Raw genomic sequence first — 22,508 nt, 5'->3', positions numbered from 1 at the left:
TTTTTTTCTGCACACAAAAATAGAAATCTGCAGGGCTCATTAATTATGCATGCGTGCAATAGTGCAGAATTCCCCCAGGAGTAACAAGTACCTCTCAATACACAGCTTAAAATATACACACAGTTTTAATTTCCTCAAAATGGAGAATGGGGAAAGGATATTAAGAAAACGTGATACTTAAGAAGATTTAGGCAGAGTACAACTATGGGCCTAAATTTGCAAAAGTAATGTGATTTTTGGATGCTTCATCTGCCTTCTGAAAGGTTGCCCACCTTTAAGGTGCCTCAGGTTGTACCCAAAATCCAGTTGAGAATTCAGGCAGTGGACTTCAAAGAAAGAGGTACGAGCTGATTTAAAAAAAAAACCCAAAACTCTGTGTTTGTGTGTGTGCACTTGTGTGTCATAAAAACATGGTATACTGTTGAGAGCGCTAACAGTTTCTCAACCCAGGTTTTGTCTAATAACGCTGTCTACATGCAGAGCATTCCTGTCTTGATCTTCCCTGAGCAAAAGTCCCAGGGCACATTTTTATTGGTCTCTTCCATTTTGGCAAAACACCTGAGCCTTCCAGGTGCATCCTATAGGAAAGGAGCAAATAGCCTCCCTGGGCCCCAGGGAATTAATCCCAGTGCCAACCTTCCCCTCAATTCAAAACCATGCTTAAGTAAGAGTCTTGGAGAAACTCTAAACTACTTTTGGTCTTTCCTTTATACGCCTCAGATCAGTAATGAATTTCTTGACTTTTTTTGTTCTGTTGTACAGAATTGAACAGGAAGATATTGAACTAAAGCACAACTCCACCTTAAAGCAGTTGATGAGGGAGTTTAATACTCAGCTGGCTCAAAAGGAAAGGGAATTGGAAACAGCTGTACATGAAACAATCAGTAAGTGAAATGTTGTTGTCGTAATCTGGATTTGTTGTTTTGTTGTCTGTTACAAATAAAAATTGTCAACATTTCAGGTTAACTTTCATAGGGTCAGTTTCATATGGGTATCATAGAGGAGGAAGAGTCACAGATCTGAGTAGTAGCCATTGTTGTGTGAAGTTAGCCCTGCCTAGAGAGCTGAAAACCAGGTCAGGAAAAAAACCTGCTTCTGCAGTGGGGAATATTATTCTTGCCTAGGGAGCAATTGTAAAGCTTATAAGATGTACACTGGAAATTTTGTGCTTTTGCAGCTGTTCTTTCTTATACCCAGAGATTGGGTTCCCTAGCTGTTGCTGTGGACTTCTGCACCTGCCAGTGTATAAGACACCTGACTTGTGCATAGTTAACTACCTTTTGGGGAATTTCTACAGGTAAATTGTAGGTATGTGAGATGATTTGTATCCTGTTAAATGAGATGAAAGTCAAAGTACAGTAATTGTATTTGATTGTTGAGTTTGCATTTTAAAACTTGTGTTTTCAGCACAACAAACTTATAACAAGCATTAGACCAGGGTGTCTGAGTGTAGCCTTTGATGGCAATTGATTAAGAAAATGTATATTTGATTATGAATTGGAAATTCACCCTGCAGCTTTTAGCACTGAGAGTCAGTCTAACTTGTGCCAGCTGAAACTGGTCCCAAAAGGATCACATGCCAGCTGGGAATAGCTGGAGCACAACATGCTTCTTCATCTACACCTTGCCTGCCCCTGTGCCTAAAACTGTGAGGGGAGGGGGAAGCATAGGAACTGGCTATTCTGGCTCTGTGCTTGCTAGAGATGCCCTTGTACCTGGGGAATTGAGACAGGGAATTGCAGGTGTTTTCTGCTCCCTCATGCTGGCAGAATAAGGCATCTAGATTCAGGCCAGGACATGGAACTAAAACTGCTACAGTGGCACTCATGGATGATATCCTGTCAATGGATAGAGGGCAGACCTCTGTTCTTATCCTCTTGTACCTCTCTCTAGCATTCAGCACTGTTGACCATGAGATACTGCAGTCCTATCCAAGAGACGTGGCAAGGGTCCAGGGTAATATGCTAAAATGGTTGGGTGTATCCCTAGAGGGACACACCCAACAAGTAATGATGGGAAACTCCACCTCCATCACTAGATCATTCACTTATGGAGTCTCAGAAGGATCAGTTGTCTCTCTAGTCCTTTTCAACATCTACATGCACCCACAAGTTGAACTGGTCATACAAAGTGGACTCAAATGCCAGCACTCAGTAGGTGAGTCATGCAGCTCTATCTATCCTTCACCACATTTGGCCATACCACTACCACCAAGATGATCCAGTGTTGGGCAAGATAGCTCATGAATGTAGAACAACTGGCTGAAGCTGAATCCAAGCAAGACATCAGTGAGGCTGGTATTTTGAAGAGTATTTTGAAGAGTTTGCAGCTACGGTGCAGTCTCCTTTGGTTGAAGGTACACACTCACAATTGGTCAACTGAGTCTTTAGTTTAGGAGTGCTTCTGGATTCTTTGCTGATGGTAAGGTCTTGTATAGCAGCATTTGTGGGTAACACTTTTGACCATCTCTGGTTGGCTAGGAAAATCTGTTCCATCCTGGTGGATAAAGACCTGGCCTCAGTTATTCTTGCCTTCATCACCTCTTGGCTGGACTAGAACAATTGGATATACCTGGGCACAAAGACTGCAGTGCTTAGGAAACTCCCAACTAGTACAGAATACTGCAGCGCTTCTCAGCAATACAGCTACTGCGAGCACAACAAACCTGTCCTCTGCTCGCTATGCTGACTTCCCATAGAATATCAAGTCAAGTTCAAGGTCTCAGTCCTTATCTTCAAGGCTCTCCATGGCTGGGTCCTGGGAGACCACCTAAAGCCCTGGGATGAAGAGCATGTCAACAACTTCATTCCCTGGAACAGAGGAACTCTTTAACAAAGGTAAAATTCATCTGTGTGAGACAACTTTCTCGGGGCCAGTCCTGAACTGTGGAATGGACTTCCTGAGGACCATCACAAACCTCACTGCCTTTTTATTGAAATGCAAAGCACACTTCTTTGACTTTGCCTTCTTTAACATAAATACATGTATATATTTAAAAAAAAAAAATCCTCTATCAAAACAAACACTCCAGGGATGAGAGAACAAACATGCAGCAGATATTAGTCACGTTGCTTAATGCACAACTGGAAGGCAGTCAGTTACTATGTCCGTGTGCATGGGATAAAAACCTATATAGTATGGTAGCATTGAATCTGCTGCTAAGTATTGTGACCTTTCATCTTCTTGAAATCTGTTCGGCCCTCAGACTGAAAAAGAGAGACACCACTACTTTTAGATCATGTATAGCATGAATTGTTTGATTCATGCTTGATTTTTGCCTCTTGAAAGATTTTTTTTCTCATACACCTTTATAGAAGTGTCTTCAAATCTTACTTTTTAATCCTGTTCATAATGTGATGTTGTTTTTTATTTGGTAAAATATAGCTACCTAATCAGTTGTGATATTTCTTGACTTTTTTAAAAAAACAGGTAAAGCCCAGGATGTGGAAACTGAACTGATAGAAACCCATCATGCAGAGACAACACAGTTGCATAGAAAAATTGCTGAAAAAGATGACGATCTAAAAAGAACTGTAAAAAAGTATGAAGAAATCCTTGAGGTATCTTTCTTGAGAGTGATCTGGTTCAGTACATTTCAATTCTGTTTTTTAAACTTCCCAGTGGGTCCTTTTAGGCAAAAATTTTAATCTTTATAGGAGATTTTAAAAAACACATTATTATATAAATGCTTTTTATGGGTTTAATATTTCAGATTAAATTTTTTTATTTAGATCTAAATATTCCCCTGCATTGTTTGCACTTAAAATCTTTCTGCATTTTGCTAGTCCGTGAGAATCCTAAGATAAACCTGGCTAGACACAAAAATAAGGCTAGTTTACTTTTAGTGCTCAACTGAGATCTTGATCCGGCAACAAAGTCCATAAACTCCGGAGCCCGAGTAAGTTAATCAGGGCTCTGCTTAGTGTTGGGGTGGCTTCTGACAGCTTATCCACTCAGTAGCCTCCAAGACCTTATCCACTCAGCTCAACTCCGAACTTGTCACTGAGGTTTCTTTATTGGCATACAATCAAGCTACTCTTGAATTGAACAGGCTCAAGCATAGTGGGTGGGTACCAGACATAATACACATCCAAGGTTACACAGAAATCTCTTTCATTATATACACATTACACTCACATTCACTATACATTGCATTACATGTTTTGGGACTGGTTTGGTTATTTTACAGGAACCAATCACTATACAACATTCTCTGTCCACTTGCTGTCCATGTTCTTGGACTTAGTAAATGGTTCCCTGGGTGTCTCTCCCTCTCCTCCCCCCCATCTTAGCTAGCTCAGACATTGTCTGTTAGCTTAGTGACCTATTTACTTATCTTGGCACAAACATTCTGTTTCCAGCCTTCTGATCTAGTCCCCTCCCTAATTCTGTCTACCAAAAAATGAGGCCTACGTACATTTACTTACTCATGTCAAGCCAGGCCTACGCTTTAGGTTTAAAGGTCTGCGCACACATCTGAGTGTAAGAGCAGTTTCCAAAGTGAAATTCAGAAAGTAAACAAATAGTATGAAGTAGCGTGAGGTTTTAAACGGATTCAAGTTTAATAATCAAATGTGGTGTTGGTTGCATAGTAGCAATTTAAAAACATAAATGGTTTTGTCCTGTTAGTGTTCCTTCAGTGACCAATGTGAAGGACTGCATATCAGGCAAAGTTAAGAGGACTATGTTCTATTTTAAAAATAGAAAGGAATCTAAGGGCAGAGGACCATATTCTGATTTTATACCTCAAGCATCCTGAAGAGTTCAGTGGACGGGCCAAGTGTGTAAGGCAGGGTAGAATTTGGCCCAGAATCACTTTCCCTGATTTCCTTTTCTAATTTATAACAATAAAGTTAATCCCTTTGTGTCATCATTCTAATTTTTGTGTTTTGGGAGTATTTCCACCTTTTTTTCATCCACTCTCTTATATGGTTTAGACACAACAAATCCTGCATTTTGGCAGGGGGTTAGACTAGGTGACCCTTGCGGTCCCTTCTAACTCTGTTTTTATATAACTTTTTGTGAATACTTTCAAAGTCTGCGTAGAACTTCCTCAATGTTTTTAAAATTCCTTTTGTTAAAATTTCTCTCAGGTTTCTGACATGCATTGTTCCTATCATGTTTTGGTATTTACACTATTTTGATTGCTGTGTAATTGAAATAAATGAAAAATATGAAGAGCTTTGTGTAGCTCGAAAGCTTGTCTCTTTCACCAACAGAAGTTGGTACAGTAAAAGATATTAACTCACCCATTTTGTCTCTTTAATATCCTGGGACCAACACAGCTACAACACAGCAAACATGAATTTTACATATTCATCTCTTCTTTTTCATGAATTTTATAGAAATGATGGGTACCACTAGTGTATATAACAGAGCAGATGTTAGAGAAAACTACAAAAAACTGTTTGTCTCTATGTGTTCCAGATCTTAACACCCTCACTTCCAGGCAGCATGGTTTTGCTGTATTTAGCGCTTGAAAGTTAGCTTCCATTACTTTGTTAGAACCAATGAATAAAGTGTTTGCTATCTTGCTTCTTAGATCACTTTTTAAAAAGTAATCATATATCAACAAAATATTAGATGGGGAATGTGTCAACTCTATTCTTCTTGGAATAGGAAATATGGCTATCTAATTAACTTTATAATAGGGAGAAAATGGCTATCCATTATTGCCCATCCATGTACCCCTTTATTAAATCATGATTTGAGCAATACATTTCATATCAACTTTCTTGCAGTATAAAAATGTGCAGTGTTCTTTAACAGCTATACATGTTATGGTATAAAGACTAAATAAGTTACATTGTTTACTGCTTATGAACTATATACTGTAGAACTATTATGTATGCTTCTGCCTAGATAAATCTGTGATTACCTTTTTAAAACTAGTTAGAGAAATTTAGTAATCTCAGTAAAGATTGTAATTTGACATCTGGACAACAAAGAAATAGATCAGTCTACTAAACTTTATATGATTTTATTTACTTTTTATTCTGGCATTTTTCATCAGGTGTCTCCTTATCTTAATGAGAAATACTGTGTGATAAAGGTTTATGAAAGTCCCCCAAATGCGAGGATTTACAAGTCAATGGTAGTCTATAATTTGTGTTCTGTGATCTTCAAAGCACAAACTAAAATATCTCATTAGTGGAAAAATTGAATGTTGCACTAGAGCTAGGTTAATCTAAATTTGTGTGAGAGTTAAAAATGAAGGATCTTGTTTAACGTGTGTAATCTTTCATTTGTCATAATGCCTCCCATGTGCATGCAGTGCAGGCTTTGTGGTTAAGATTTGAGAAATTACAATTTTATTGATGTCTTCATCTATCATCATTATGAAATCGGAATAGAATTTGGTTTTTATATTGCCAAAGTACAGCCAGTGCTTTACAGAACAGTGAGACTACAGTGTAGGCTGTGTGGCATGCATAGGGTTACCATATTTAAAAAATAAAAAAAGAGGACACTCCATGGGACCCTGGCCCCGCCCCTTTCCCACCCCGGCTCCGCCCCTTCCCCGCCCCTTCTCCACCCCTTCCCTGCCCCTTTCCCAAAGTCCCCACCCTAACTCCCCCTCCTCCCTCCCAGCCACGCGAAAAGGGCTGCCCCAGCGCTACCGGCTTCACGGTTTGCCGGGCAGCCCCCAGACCCTGCGCCCCCGGCCGGCGCTTCCCCAGCGCAGCTGGAGCCCGGGAGGAGAAGCGCCCAGCTGGGGGCGCAGGTTCTGGAGGCTGCCTGGCAAACCGTGAAGCCGGTAGCACTCGGGCTTCGGGCAGCCCCCATGCCTCCGGACCCTGCGCCCCCAGCCGGGCACTTCCCCTCCCGGGCTCCGGTGGCTGTGCTCCTCCTCTGACTCTTCGGCTCTGTTTAAGAGCCGAGCTGCCCGAGCGCTACTGGCTTCCGGCAGCCCCCATACCTCTGGACCCTGCGCCCCCGGAGCCCGGGAGGGGAAGTGCCCGGCCGGCGGCTCAGGGTCCGGAGGCATGGGGGCTGCCTGAAGCCGGTAGCGCTCGGGTAGCTTGGCTCTTAAACAGAGCTGAAGAGTCAGGGGAGGAGCACAGCAGCCGCGGGAGGGAAAGTGCCCGGCCGGCGGTATTTTTCCCAGACATGTTCGGCTTTTTGGCAATTCCCCCCGGACGGGGGTTTGATTACCAAAAAGCCGGACATGTCCGGGAAAAACCAGACGTATGGTAACCCTAGGCATGCATTAGAACCAAAGTCCCCCTCTTGGTGGTACTGACTGGGCCCAAAGGTTTGGAACACCAAGACATTTGAAAGCCAGTGCAGCTGTAGGAGATGCCAGAGAGCAGAGCTGAATTGCAGTGCCAACTTCCTGCTGCTTTGTCTGCAGCAGATTTGGTCAGGATTTTCTTAGCCATTGGTCATCCGAGAACTGGCGTGGAGGCACAACACGAGATTTAAGCAGAGTTTTGTGAAGTAGATGTTCTTAAAACCATTTCTTAATGTGATATTCTACAGGGGTCTGAGGCCTAGATCCCTGCTCTAGCCCTCCATTTTCTTCCTCGTTGCTTATCCCTCCTCATCTTTGCACTCTTCCTCATTGTGTACCTTTGTCCTCCACTCTTCTTTGGGCTTGTCTACATGTGGAAACTGACCGGCTATTGTAGAATAATCATTATAGCTATTCTGGTTTAACTCCCCTGTGTGGATGCTCTCTATTGTGGAATAAAAGTGACTTTATTCTGTAATAATTGCTCCGTTAATTTTTCTGGAATAAAGTCATTTTTATTCTGGAATAGTGTCCACATGAGGGAGTTATACTGGCATAGGTGTAGCTGAATACATTATTCCACTTTAGCTGTGCTGGTCAGTTTCCCTCTGTAGGCAAATCCTCAGTCTGTCCCCAAAGAAGCTCTTGACTCCTGCTTTAGCATCTCTTCAATGCTACTTTATTAGGTACTTCTGGGGATGGATAAAATTTCATAGTTTTCAGGTATACTATTCTTCCCAATTTTTCAGAGTTTATTAACATGGGTTGTAATATGTTTTCTGTAAATTTGGTTTCAGGACCCTTAGGCCTTGGCTACACTTACCAGCTAGTTCGACGGCTGGAAATCGAAGTTCTGGGTTCGACTTATCGCGTCTAGTCTGGACGCGATAAGTCGAACCCGGAAGTGCTTGCCGTCGACTGCGGTACTCCAGCTCGGCGAGAGGAGTACCGCGGAGTCGACGGGGGAGCCTGCCTGCCGCGTGTGGACCAAGGTAAGTTCGAACTAAGGTACTTCGACTTCAGCTACGTTATTCACGTAGCTGAAGTTGCGTACCTTAGTTCGAATTAGGGGGGGTAGTGTAGACCAAGCCTTAGTATTGCTTCATGTACTGTTTATATGAATACTAACTGATATAGTCTTTGTTTCATACAGAATTTATGTATCTGGATCTATGGTGAATCCAGTGAATTTAGATTAATCAGTAAAAGCACAGCTCAGAGTTGTGGGGGAGGGGCAGCACTGACTTTGTTCTACTCTGCTGTGTTATTAGCAGTACTCAGGAAAAAATATTGTAAGGGTATGCATAAGCAGTAGCTATTCAGTGAGGTTGTGTTTTATAACTTTCAGTAGCAGAAGGCTAGTTTATATTTTTTAGGGGGAGTGGATGGGGGGTGGTTGTTTTTTGTTTTTTAAGTCTGGTGCACAGACCCAAAGAGATTATAGTTACGTGAGAGTAGATAAAATTGGAGATGTAAACTTAATCGTTGCCCTTTACTAAATAAAATAGGCTTAAATATTTGTAGTATCTCTTTTTTCCCCCTCCAGAAATTTCTAATCACTGCTGCTAGTTGCAATTTTAGAATTAAGATAGATCCAGTGTGCTCTATTTTTATCTTTTTGAAAGAGGAGATACTGTGAAAACATTTAGCCATGCTAAAAAGCCACCATCACTTCATCCCAACCTCCGTTTCTTTCAGCCATACAATTTCTCTGATCCTAATACACCTCTACCGCAATATAACGCTGTCCTCGGGAGCCCAAAAATCTTACCACGTTATAGGTGAAACCGTGTTATATCGAACTTGCTTTGATCCACCGGAGTGGACAGCCCCGCTCCCCCGGAGCACTGCTTTACTGTGTTATATCGGGATGCGTTATATGGGGTAGTGGTGTACCTTTTTTCCTCGCCTATGCTCTCAACTTTATGTTGCTAGGAGCAGCTCTGCACTTTCCAGTGCCATACTACTAATTCTTTTAAATATGGAGATACTCCTTTCATCAGAGAAGACCAGTTGCTTTGGAGTGTGAGGAAAAAATGGAGGGCAGAGCTCAGGCAAAATGTATTTACTGGTATGCAGAGACATAGCCACAAAGTGTACATCATAGTTTATGATAAAACAATATTGCAATCTTGTCTAGAGTCTTCTCTTGGTAAATTGTTATAATTGAATCTTTGCTCTCATTTTTCTCCCATATACAAACTGTTGCCAAATCCTGTCTGTTGTTTTTGTTTGTTTGTTTTCATTGGTAACATCTCTAAAATACATTCTTTCCTTTCCATCTCTGCAGCTAATGCTTAGTCCACTCCTTGGTTATCTCTTGTCTAGATTACTATAACCTGTCTCTCTGGTTTCCAGTTTGTCTCCATGCCCCACTGCACTCTGTCCACAATGTTGCTACCAAAAAAAAGAAAATGCTTTTGTTCTGTGTGACAAGGCGGGTGAGGTAATATCTTTTAATGGCCCAACTTCTGTTGGTGAGAGAGACAAGCTTCCAAGCCACATAGAGCTCTTGTTCAGGCCTGGGAAAGGTACTCTGAACGTCCACTCTAAGTGCATGGTGGAACAGATAGATTAACATAAGTACAGTAAAATCTGTTTTAACCGACATGTTGGGGAAATGTGTGCTGCCAGTACGTGAAAAATGCTGGTTAACTAAAAGGGAGGGAGTTTGGGTGCGGGAGGAGGTGTGGGGCTGGGGTTTGGGGCACGAGAGGGGTTGTGGGGCACAGGCTCTGGGAGGTAGTTTGGGTGCAGGAAGGTACTCAGAGCAGTGGGTTGGGGTGTGGGAGGGGGTGCCAGATCAGGAGGGGTGCTCACCTGGGGTGGCTCACCGCAAGCGGCAACCTGTCTCGGCTGCTCCGAGGTGGAGGCGCAGCTAAGCAGCGGCCAAGCAGCTCTGCGCACTGCTGTCCCCGCGGCTCCCATTGGCTGCTCTTAAAAATCTCCAATGATGGAGATTCCACAACCTCAGTAGGCAGTTTATCCCAGTGCTTAATCACCCAGGCAGTTAGGAAGTTTTTCCTAATGTCCAACCTAAACCTCCCTTGCTGCAATTTAAGCCCATTGCTTCTTGTCCTATCCTCAGAGGTTAAGAAGAACAGCTTTTCTGCCTTCCTGTAGTACTTGAAAACTGTTATCATGGCCCCTCTGAGTCTTCTCTTTTCCAGACTAAACAAACCCAATTTTTTCAATTTTCCCTCATAGGTCATGTTTTCTAAACCTTTAATCATTTTTGTTGCTCTTCTCTGGACTTTCTCCAGTTTTTCCCCATCTTTCCTGAAATGTAGCGCCCAGAACTGGACACAGTACTCCAGTTGAGTCCTAATCAGCGCAGAGTAGAGTGGAAAAATTATTTCTCATGTCTTACTTACAACACTCCTACTAATACATACCAGACTGATGTTTGCTTTTTTTGCAAGAGCGTTACACTGTTGACTTATATTTAGCTTGTGGTCCACTATGAACCCCAGATCCCTTTCCGCAGTACTCCTTCCTAGGCAGTCATTTCCCATTTTGTATGTGTGCAACTGATTGTTCTTTCCTAAATGGAGTACTTTGCATTTGTCCTTATTGAATTTCATCCTATTTACTTCAGTCCAGATTTACTTTCTCCAGTTTGTCCAGATCATTTTGAAATTTATTCCTATCCTCCAAAGTATTTGCAACCCTTCCCCACTTGGAATCGTCCACAGACTTTATAAGTGTACTCTCTATACCATTATCTAAATCATTGATGAAGATACTGAACAGAACTGGACACAGAACTGATCCCCGCGGGACTCCACTCATTACGCCCTTCCAGCATGACTGTGAACCACTGATAACTGCTCTCTAGGAACGGTTTTCCAACCGGTTTTGCACCCACCTTATAGTAGCTCTGTCTAGGTTGCATTTCCGTACTTTGTTTATGAGATGGTCATGTGAGACAGTATCAAAAGCTTTACTAAAGTCAAGATATAATTAGCACTCGGGGCGGGGGCAGTGTGCAGAGCCGCCTGCCGTGCCTCCATCTAGGAGCAGCCGGGACAGGTCCCCACTTGTGGGGAGCCGCCCAAGGTGAGCGGCCCCCGGATCCGGCACTCCACACCCTCTCCCACACCCCAACCCACTACCCCGAGCCCCCTCCTGCAGCCAAACTCCCTCCTAGAGCCTGCGCCTTGCACTCCCTTCCACACCCCACCCCTCTGCCAGCCCCACGCAAACTGGACTATAAACCGGAATTTCAATGAAGATCAAAAATGCTGGTTTATAGAACTTTCCGGTTGGTGAAGTGCCAGATAACACAGCTTTTACTGTAGTTAGCACATGTTCTGAGGGACCATTCAAGGTGGAGTGGCCCATTAACACTTCTGTTGTCATACAAAAAAAGAGGGGGAGTGGGTTAGTGGATTACATATCATAGAATCTCAGGTTTGGAAGGGACCTCAGGAGGTCATCTAGTCCAACCCCCTGCTCAAAGCAGGACCAATCCCCAGACAGATTTTTGCCCCAGATCCCTAAGTGGCCCTCTCAAGGATTGAACTCACAGCCCTGGGTTTAGCAGGCCAACGCTCAAACCACTGAGCCATCCCTCCCCCCAATACAGATTGTTCTGTGTGTCAGGCTTTGTCTACACGGGACTTTCGTTGGTAAAACTTTTGTCGTTCAGGGGTGTGAAAAAGCACACTCCCCCCACCCCCAAACAACAAAAATTTTACTGACAAAAAGCGCTGGTGTGAACAGCGCTTTGTCGGCAGGAGAGCTCTACTGCCAACAAAGCTACCATCGCTCGTTGGGGGTGGAAGGTTTTTTTGTTGGTGGGAGAGCTGTAGGCGACGCAGTTATACTGTCCTAATTTCTTCCCCCTCTCCCACATTAGACAGTCTATGTCGAGGGAGAGCTTCTCCCATTGATATAGCTATCACCTCTCAGGGAGGTGGATTAGCCAGCCAATGGGAGAAGCTCTCAGGCATTGTCAACTCGAGCATAGATAACTCGAGTTAACTCCTCTCAGTAAACCTAGTTCAGCCACACTATAAATTAATACTTGAAGCACACAGACTCATTGGATTGCAGAGTGATTGTATTAGCAGTTGATGTGTTGTACCAACCCTAGCTGTAGCTTGTCTCCCCTTACAGGTTAATCAGCTTGAATTAAAAGCACCACCACACTCAAGCTAAGGGGTTTTGTGTGGGGACAACTTAAGTTATAACGTGAGTTAACACTGCAGTGAAGACCAGCCCTTACAAGTATAAGTGCGTTTTCAAAAGTGACTTAAGCTGTTAGGACCCTAAATCTTATTGAAAGTCAATGGGACTTAGGTGCTTTTTAAAATTTCACCCCATGTGTCTCTTTTGTAAAGTGCCAAGCATATTGGTTAGAGCTGAGTGGGAATTTTCCATCAGAATGGCTTCCTGAAGGAAAATGCCCTTTTTGCAAAATCAAAATTTTTCTCTGGGAAAATTTCAATTAAAAAAAAAATCTATTTTTGGTTAGGAAAATCAAAAAGATAACACATCAGCTACCTTCCAAAGGCAGGCAGCAAATAACGTTAACAAGAGCCTTCCAGGCAGGCAGCTCGCAAGCCAAAAATTCCGTTTGAGTTCTTATGAAATAGAATCTTTTATTAAAAAAAATTTTCTATCCTGTGGAAGGTCTGGAAATGGGACAGCTTTTTTCTGATCCTTAAATTTTCAATGGGACAAAAATTCCATTTTCCAGTCAGATCTAATATTGATAGTATCCCGGGGGAGGGATAGCTCGGTGGTTTGAGCATTGGCCTACTAAACCCAGGGGTTGTGAGTTCAATCCTTGAGGGAGGCCATTAAGGTATTTGGGGCAAAAATCTGTTTGGGGATTGGTCCTGCTTTGAGCAGGGGGTTAGACTAGATGACCTCCTGAGGTCCCTTCCAGCCCTGGCGGGGGGGAAAAAAAACAAAAAAAACAGTTAAACTATATGCTTCTGATTCTGCCATATTGATAAAATGCTTTGTATTTACTGGCCATCTTTATTGGAGGCAGATTAAATAGTGAGAAGTAAATAAGTGATTTATTGACATTGGGACCATTAATTAAGTTGACAAGCTAAAATCATTAAGGAATTCGGAACAGAAGAGTCCCAATCTTTTTTTCTAAGTGAGTGATGTTCCTTTAATGAAATGGAAATATTTTTACTTAGTGTATAGTCTGATTCATGCTATCATAGTACACTATTCTATGACTGCGTCTTTACTGACATTTTAATGTTGGAATTGTATTGTAATATGTATGAGACAATTTCAGACTTCCGGGATACTCACTCTGGGGCAAAGCATGAGGTTTACTGTTGTGTACATCTTGCCAAAAAAAAAAGGTGGGGGGGTCAGGGCTAGTAGCTAAGGGTGTGCACTGCTACACAAAGGATCTTGAGACTTTTATTCTGCTTTTCAAGCCAGGAAAAGTATTTTGAAACTCATAATAGGGATGGTCCGTTTCACTGCTACACAGTGATGTTACTTGTCTTTTCAGTCTTTGGTAAGTATGATGAGAACAGTTGCTACTATAGATATACTTAATCCTGTCTCAGCACAATGGGTTGGACTAGATCAGCGTTTCTCAAACTTTGTTGCACCGCGACCCCCTTATGACAACAAAAATTACTACATGACCCCAGGATGGGGGGGCCGAAGCCAGAGCACCATCACTTCGGGGGGGCACCAAAGCACCGCCACCCGGGGCACAGGGACCAAAGCAAGGGAAAGATACAGAAGTTTGGTGTCAATTTTATACTGGAGCAAACAGATTTAATTGCATGGCTTGATGGGTAACATTTCAATAGCTCATAGACAAAGTCTGGAGCTTGATAAGTGGGGCACAAAAGGAAAACTCCTTTTCCATCAGCAAAAAGTCATTGGGCTGGAATAGATGAAACCGATATTGGAGGAGCAGAATGAGCAAGTGGAGAAGTGGGCTATATGACCAGAAAAGTAAGGGAAAGGAAAAATAGAGAGCACTGAAAACAAAGATGGCAATTTTTAATTAAATTCAGTGGATAGGGAATCATGCAGTCTGAAAAGAGGTCAGATGGTCTAACTTCCTGAATCAAAAATGGCTTGACCACAGCGTTAGGGCCTCAGTGAAGTTCCAAGAACAGAGATTTAGTACAACTGTAGAGAGAATTAAAATGTTTGAGACAAGACGTGATTAAGCCCCAGTCTTTGCCAATAAATTGGAGATAGAGTATAGAAAATTTTGTTTGCATGACATGTCACTTTCACAAAATCTCTATTTGCTTACATTGATCTACCTACTGTACACCTTCTAGAAATATTGAATATCATTTGAATGCCTTTTTTGTACACATTAAAGATGTATAATCCTTACTAAAAATTTTCAAAAAGCTAACTCGTATATACTCGTTCATAAGCCGAATATTTTTGGTTAAAAAGTGATGCATCAAAGAGCAGGGAAGGCTTATAAACGGGTCTACACCAAAATTTGATGATTTTAAACTCTATGGAATCATTGAATTGAATATCTAATACATTGTCATTTTGTTTACCTGGAGCATCTGCAGGCACAAAGCCCCTCAGGTCCCAGTGGCCGCGGTTTGCCATTCCCAGCCAATGGGAGCTGCGGGAAGTACCGCCACTTCCCGTGGCTCCCATTGGGAACGGCAAACCACGGCCACTGGGAGCTGAGTGGCTCCATGCCTGTGAACACTCCAGGTAAACAGAACGTCCCAACCCGCCAACGGCTTACCCTGACAGGCCGGGAGCCAAAGTTTTCCAACCGCTGAAATATAGGGTCGGCATGTGAAAGGGTCATACAGTTTTTGCTATTTTTACCTATCCATTTGGGCGGGGAGGTCAGCTTATAAACGAACGGGCTAATGAACGAGTATATACAGTAATTGTTTTTGTGTTTGACAATTGAAGTTTTGCCGGTATTATCTGGTAAGTCCCTAAATGTCATTCCTCATTTTCGTGGTAATATAAATTGAATAGTCCTAAACTTTCAGTGAGAACCTTTGCATTTCAAGTGGATTATTTTCCTCTCTGTATGAAGCTGAGCTATATTTTAAGTGCTTTTTGTCTAATCCACTGAGAAGGTTTTAAGTGTTTAGACATTAACTGTGTATTATGTAAATTAATGCACTTATTTTTCATTCTGAAGGCTCGTGAAGAAGAAATGACAGCAAAAGTAAATGAGCTGCAAACACAGCTGGAAAAATTGCAGAAGGAATACAAACAAAAGCTGGCAGATGAGGAGAATAGGCGCAGGGAAGAAGTGAGCTGACATTAATATTTATACTTGTAACGTTAGGCATTAGTTTCACAGTTTTCATGAGACTCTGTAGTAGCTGTTAATTGACGTGGGTTCTATTTATATATCAGGTCTTGGCTTTCTTGTGCAATTCTGAATTCTTTGACCAGTCTGTTTGCTACAAGTTGTGCAATATTTAATTTGATCTTGTTTTAATAGTTTGCTTATTGGTTGTTTTTTCCCTCTGCTCCTTTGTTTTTAAACATTGACTTTACACTGGAAGCACTTGTAACTTGTTCAAGAGGATGCAAAATAGCCCATTTTGATTATATGAACTTTGGAATTGGAATTCAAAAGGACATAAAAATGTTTCTCTACTTCAAATAGGGGCTAATATTAAGCAATTTTTTGTTCACGGAAAGATGGATGTACACTTTATAAAGGCAGATTAAAAGGATCAAAATGTAATTGAGTTATAGAATATAAGTATTAAAACTAGTATTACACTTAATAGGGAAAAATACAAATTATTGAGAGGGACAATTTTTCTTTTTTTCATCTGACAAAAAATGCTCATTTTACCTGTGAACCAATGGGAGGCATTAGAAGTATTTGATACCTCAGACAGAGCATCATAAATTACATCAGTGATGTTATTAAAATGACTTTGTGTGATTTTGACTGGAAGATAAAATACATTTTAATTTTTTCTTTCCCCTTAAATTAATTGACAAAAATAGTATAAAAAGCAAATGGCCTTGAATTAAACTATTGTAAACCAGCCCTATTGCACCTATTTAAAGTAATATACCAGATACCATGATTTTTTTTTTAATACACTCTTTAGAAAGCCCTAAAGTATTGAGACACAACAGAAAAATGTATCTCTAGGTCTCATGATTTTGTTCATTTAATCCAATGATTTAAACATCACACAAATATTCTGTAAATAAGCAGTCATTTAATCCTATATAGCAGAGGTTCTCAAAGCCGGTCTGCTGCTTATTCAGGGAAAGCCCCTGGTGGGCTGGGCCGGTTTGTTTACCTGCCGCATCCGCAGGTTTGGCCAATGGGGGCTGTGGGAAGCGGCGTGGGCCGAGGGATGTGGTGGTCGCCCTTCCCACAGCCTCCATTGGCTTGGAGTGGTGAACCAGGGCCAGTGGCAGCCGCGATCGGCTGAACCTGTGGACACAGCAGGTAAACAAACCGGCCCGGCCCGCCAGGGGCTTTCCCTGAACAAGTGGTGGACTGGCTTTGAGAACCACTGCTAAACAGTATATGTCATCATGTTAATTTACAGATCATGCAGATTATATCAAATCCACGTGCCAGCAACTGTGTTTTTTTACTTACATTTATACATTTAACTTTCCACAGAAGTGCAAAGATGGCATAGAGATGTAAAATCTATTTTGTTGCGAATTGTCTCTACATAAAGATATACCCACTTACAGTTTAAAAAAGAACAACATGGTAAACTACTAATTTTCTCTCTCTTTGGAATCTCCTCCACAGTTCCTCACTCCTTGGAGTTTCCACAGCAAGCCTTGGAGAAACTCAAAGGAGTTGTCCCATCTGTGGAGGAAATAAACCAATTAGGAGAACTCCAGTTGCTGGTAAATAGGCTTGTTGTTTAACCAATAAATAGTAATGTGTCCATAGGAACAATACTCTGGGTTTTTTTCAAAGTGCCTGTGTAAATACAATCATTGTATCTAAGTTTACTTGCAGAATAAGGATAGGATTTTTAAAGGAGCCTGAGGTAGTTAAGTGCCCTAATTCCACTGAATTTCAGTGGAGTCTGGGCACCTAACTCCCCTATGCTCTTTTGAAAATCCCAGCTGAATTCTTTTCTGACAATATGTATACAAACTTCATGTTCATCTCTCCAAGCTGATGACATACGAACTTTTTATTTACGTACATATTGGTACATATTTGTTCATTCATAAGTTATTTGCTGATGCATTGAGAAGGAACCTTCATTACATAGTTGTTATCCTGATGGAGAAATGCTACAATTGTTTGTACAGAAAACACTTGATGATGATCTATTCAGATGAAGACATTTTAAGGTCACTGATGTTTAATTTTTGTTTTCATGTGTCATATTAATATTTGTAATGCCTTCCTTTTGACCTTGTGTAAATGGAGCTCCATTTATTTTGCAGATGTATAGTTATTAGGACACCATTCTTTCACTCCCTGACCCAAAGAGTGGTGTGGCTGTGAGATGTATGTTGGGGGAGTGGTTTTTCCCCCTATTTGGTTTAAAAGTTGTTTTGCTATTGCCCTTTGTTCTTCTTCCCAGCCCCTTTCACTTTGGAGTTGCTTTCCTATGAAACTAGCTTTGCTGTTTACCTAATGTAATGGTGTACCTTTGCAACATTGAGGGGTTGGGTAAGCAAATTGTGCAGGGCCAGTGGGCCATATATATGTATATAAATTCACATAAATTGTGTACATATTTGCATAAATTTAAGTGGACTTTTTGTCAGCTTTATACTCCCCCATGATGCATTTACAAAAAATGGAACCTGTATGAGTAAAATATTTTATGACCCTTACTACCCTTCATTTTCTCTTGCTCTTTCTGTCCTTATCCATATTCTTTATTCCAATTTTCTTTTTTGCTGTTTTTTCTGCTAAGTTAATAAAACTTTTCAGTCTTCGGGTTCAAGTAAGTTAAAACTACTCTTTATTAGGAATTAATATTTGTTAGCTGTTGTTCTGTTGGCTTTCTTGTAACACTTCCTACACTAGGTAAATGTAGATCTAAGCCAAAGCTTGCACATAGTATAATTAGTTTTAAAGTAAGTATAATATTTTTGCCATAACATTTGTTTTTATTCTCTGACATGACAGATAAAATAATTATTCACCAAATGCCAACGTCTAAAATTTTCAACTGGGGTGTTTGAAACTTTTAGAAATGAACTCTAATAGAAAAGAGATGGTGCTTGTTCAGGCAGGCTCCTGCTCCTGTTGAGTTTGAGCTCCGCAGGGATCACACATTCCCTAAAAGCACATCTTTTATGGAATGCAGAAGGGGAACTTCTCACCTGCAATCTGAATGTTAAGGAATCTTGTCTTGCTGACCTGAAGGGCCCATGAAAGCAGTTGTTTCCCTTCTGCATTCCATCCTGGGGCACAGTTGAAAACCTTATGTACTTATTATGTATGTAAGGGTCATCTAGTGTCCTCTGTATATTCCTACTCTTGGGGGATGTACTGATAAGTGGAGCTGAGACATTGAAACCTTCTGGTAGAAGTGCCTTTTAGGGCTAGTCTACATTGGCAATGCTAAAGTGGCTTGCGTAGTCATGGTGCTCTAAAAAAACCGCCTCCACGAGAGGCGTAGCTACCTGCGCTGGGAATGTGGCTCCCAGCACTGGTGCACTGTTTACACTGGCGCTTTACAGTGCTAAAACTTGCTGCACTCTGTGGGGGGGTGCGTGTGTGTGTGTGTGTGTGTGTGTGTGTGTGTGTGTGTTTTTTCACCTGAGCGAGAAAGTTGCAGCGCTGTAAAGTGCCAGTGTAGACAAGCCCTTACAGCACTCATGCGCCCCTCCCACCCTCACCGTCAGTGTTTGCCCACATTCTGACATCATGGCTATAAAAGAGGATGCGGTGCCTATTGCTGCCCTAGTTGCTTTCACTTGCAGCAGTGAAAGGACATGAATCTCACCAGATCTTGCAGATCCATAGTAATATAAGTGCCTTTTTAGATTAGTTATTGTTAAAAAGTTTTATAGTTAGGATAGTTTTAGATTAGGGTTTAATCTTGGAATAGGAATACTTACTAGTTCTTTTTGGTGTATCCCAGTGCAAAGCAGCATGGGTTTAAGAGGTGTGTGTCATGCCAGGCTGTCTTTCAGGCCATCTGTTGTCCATGTTTGGTGTCTGAAATGACAAGGTGAGAGTCATTCCCAGGCACGCTGTGCTATCTGCAGCACATTTACTCCTTAGGCCAAAACGAATGACAAAATTGACTTCAAGTCCTTCTTTTACAAGAGGATCCAATAATTCCAAGGGATCTGAAAAGGAGAGGAGAGCTGAAAAAATACAATTTTAAGTGGAAAAGATTTGTTATATGGATGTCAGATAAGAATATTGACCCATGTTCAGCCTCCATGCAACTTATTTTAGAATATTTACTATGCTTGAAAGCACTGGGTTTGTCCGTCTCCTCCATTAAGATCCACTTAGCCACAATAGCAGAGTTTCACACTCCCATTAATGGAAAATCCATTTTCCGCACATGTTGAATTTGTATCTGCCAGTATGGGACAGTCTACTTCCATGAAATTTGAACTTTTGAATTTTAATGCAACTAATGTTTCCCCCGTTTGAATCTCTAGTGAGCTGCTCTTTGTTACATCTTCTATGAAGACAGCTCTTATGATAGCAATCACTTGTGCTAGAAGGGTTAGTGATCTACGTACCTTAATGGCAGACCCACATTATACTGCTTTTTATAAGGAAATAATGATATAGACTGCATCCCAGATTCCGTCCTAAAGTGATATTGGAGTTTCATGTAAATCAAAGTATTAATTTACCAGTATTCTTTCCTAAACCTCATACACCTGTAGGGTACATTCCTTAGGCACAGAAAGAGCACTCTTACATTATCTGGCTACAACTAAAAACTTCAGTTTCTCTCCTGAGTTATATCTCATATGTGAGTAACTCTGAAGGTCAAGCCATTTCAGCACAGTCTTTTTCTGGGTGGGTTAGACAGTGTTTGAAGAGTGTTAGAGAGAGACTTCATTCTCTCCTCTTGTTCGTCTGAGAGCCCGTTCTATTAGAGCGATTGCTGCATCTGTAGCATGCATTAAACATATTCCCTTACTGAAACATGGAAAGCTGCTATGTCGAGTTTGGTTCACAGTTTTTCGAACCATTATGCATTGGATTTGGCAGCCAGATCTGGCACTCCATTTGGCAGTGGTGCTCTCGTCATTCTTTAATAAGGACTGATTCTCCCTCCATCCATCTTATGTACTGCTTGCCAAACTTCCTAACAGTAGGAATATGCAGATGGGGGCCCTTGGAGAAGAAACCAAGGCTATTTATTTGTATGAGTATTTGCACTCCCTGCCTGCCTTCCCCACTCTGGCGGAGTCCTAATTTTGGTATTACTTGGAATTCCACTTTAACAGTGGAAAGAACTGAAGTAGCAGTGAGTGTACATCCCCTCAGAACGTGCTCGAACAGTGCGGGTAGGGTGACCAGATCACTGACAGGAAATATCGGGACCCGGGGGGGCAAAAAAAAAAAGCATTTTGCAAGTACTGGGGGAATTAGCAGGACCTGGCCACGCCGCGGACCCGCCCCCACTCAGGGCCCCGGGCACATGCAGCACGTCCCACCACCCTGCAGGGAAGGAGCCGCTGGAGCTAGAGGCGCGGGGCTCCGGACCCTGGCAGCGGCGGGGGAGAGCGGCTCAGGGCCGCACGAGTGGTCACGTAAAGTTTATCGGCTGCGGGGGGACCCCGGCTGGCTCCTCGCCTTGCGCCAGCATGTCTCGCCAGCCGCCGCAGGCCAGGTAAGGAGCCGAATCTCCCCTCCTCCGTCATCCCGGCTCCTCAGCTGAGCAGCATTCCTTCTCTCTCCCTCCCAGGCTGGCAGCTGGAATGCCGGCACAAGCCTGGAGTGTGGGGGGAGGGTAGCCAGCTTCCAGTTCCTGGAGTTGGTGAGTAGGGGCACCTGGCGGGCAGGCATGGGGGCTGCTCCCCCAGGAGGGCGACGGGGGGGCTCAGCTGAGGAGCCAGGATGAGGAGGGAAGAGTGGACGCTACCCCCCTACAGGGGTGAGAAGCTGGCCGGGGTCCACCCCGAGCCGATAAACTTTACGTGGCCACTTGTGCAGCCCCGAGCCGCTCTCCCCTGCGGGGGTCCGGAGACCCCCGTCGCCCTCCTGGGGGAGCAGCCCCCTTGCCAGCCTCCCTGCCCGCCCGGTGCCCCTACTCACCAGCTCCAGGAACTGGAAGCCGGCCACCACCCCCACCCTCCAGGCTTGCCGCCATTACAGCAACAAGCCTGGGAGGGAGGAGGAATGCCACGTGCTTGGGTAAGAGGCGGGGCCAGGGCGGGGATTTGGGGAGGGAGCCAATGGGGGAAGGAGGGGGTGGAGTCGGGGATGGGAGGGGGCGAGAGCCCCCAGGGAGGGCAAAATTGCTTGTTTGTCCAGTATCCTGACCGCACATCAGTCAGGACACGGGACAAACAAGCAAATATCGAGACAGTCCCGATAAAATCGGGACGTCTGGTCACCCTAAGTGCGGGTGGGTGGTCAGAGGAGCACCAGGGCACTCTGATGGACAGTGCTACCAAAAGGTTTCATCCTCTCAGCTGCACAGGCTGGCGCATCCCCTGAGAGTGTGAATATGCATCTTGAAGAACTCCAGTTACAAATAACCAACCTTTGTTTTCCTATATTGCCATGATTTACGCTTTCAAGATCTGTATTTTAAAAACTACAATAAATTTCACACACATGTTGACACCCAGTTAAGGTCACTGACATTTAGTATAACCCAATATGCAAAATGTATAACTAATACAGCATTATCAATTTTAAAAAAACCCTAAGCATTTAAAAAGATTGGAAGTAACCAGCTCAGGTAATTTGCACAAATGTATATATAAATGTATGTATAAATGTACGACTCTCAAAGGTAACAATATTTTGGATAAGGAAGCTATTGTCATATGAAAATTTACCTTACGCGTTTCCAGTAACGCCCTGAGTAACACTGAGCTAAAAGACATAGTTTAATTTACATAATTAGATATAAATATATCAATAGCATGTCTGTATAAAGTATATAGTATTCCCAGTAAGGTTAACAGCTATTAGAATTTCTTTGAACTGTATTCTATGAGCATTCAGTTACCATTATTACACAGTATCTGTTTTGTAGAGATTGGACATATTAGCTTCTTCGCCTTTACATTAAAATTAAGTTAATTGGCCATAGCTGAATAAATTGGTTATACTCCTTCCAATGTTATTCAAAGCGTAACTTACATTACTCATTCT

General features: G+C 42.5%; 1 protein-coding gene across 6 annotated transcripts in view; it reads left to right on the top strand.

Moving 5' to 3' along the window:
* The window catches only part of GOLGA4 (golgin A4), a 116,614-nt gene that overhangs the window by 71,857 nt on the left and 22,249 nt on the right, over nucleotides 1-22,508 (top strand). For all 6 annotated transcript variants that reach the window (XM_054019384.1, XM_054019383.1, XM_054019385.1 and 3 more), the window contains 3 exons: nucleotides 763-884; nucleotides 3,430-3,560; nucleotides 15,372-15,485. In XM_054019384.1, coding sequence (XP_053875359.1) covers nucleotides 763-884; nucleotides 3,430-3,560; nucleotides 15,372-15,485 — 367 coding nt within the window. The remainder of the gene's footprint in view (nucleotides 1-762; nucleotides 885-3,429; nucleotides 3,561-15,371; nucleotides 15,486-22,508) is intronic.

The sequence above is a fragment of the Malaclemys terrapin genome, chromosome 2 (assembly GCF_027887155.1).
Source record: "Malaclemys terrapin pileata isolate rMalTer1 chromosome 2, rMalTer1.hap1, whole genome shotgun sequence".
In the NCBI taxonomy this organism is placed as follows: domain Eukaryota; kingdom Metazoa; phylum Chordata; order Testudines; family Emydidae; genus Malaclemys; species Malaclemys terrapin.
This window is presented reverse-complemented; position numbering and strand designations above follow the sequence as displayed.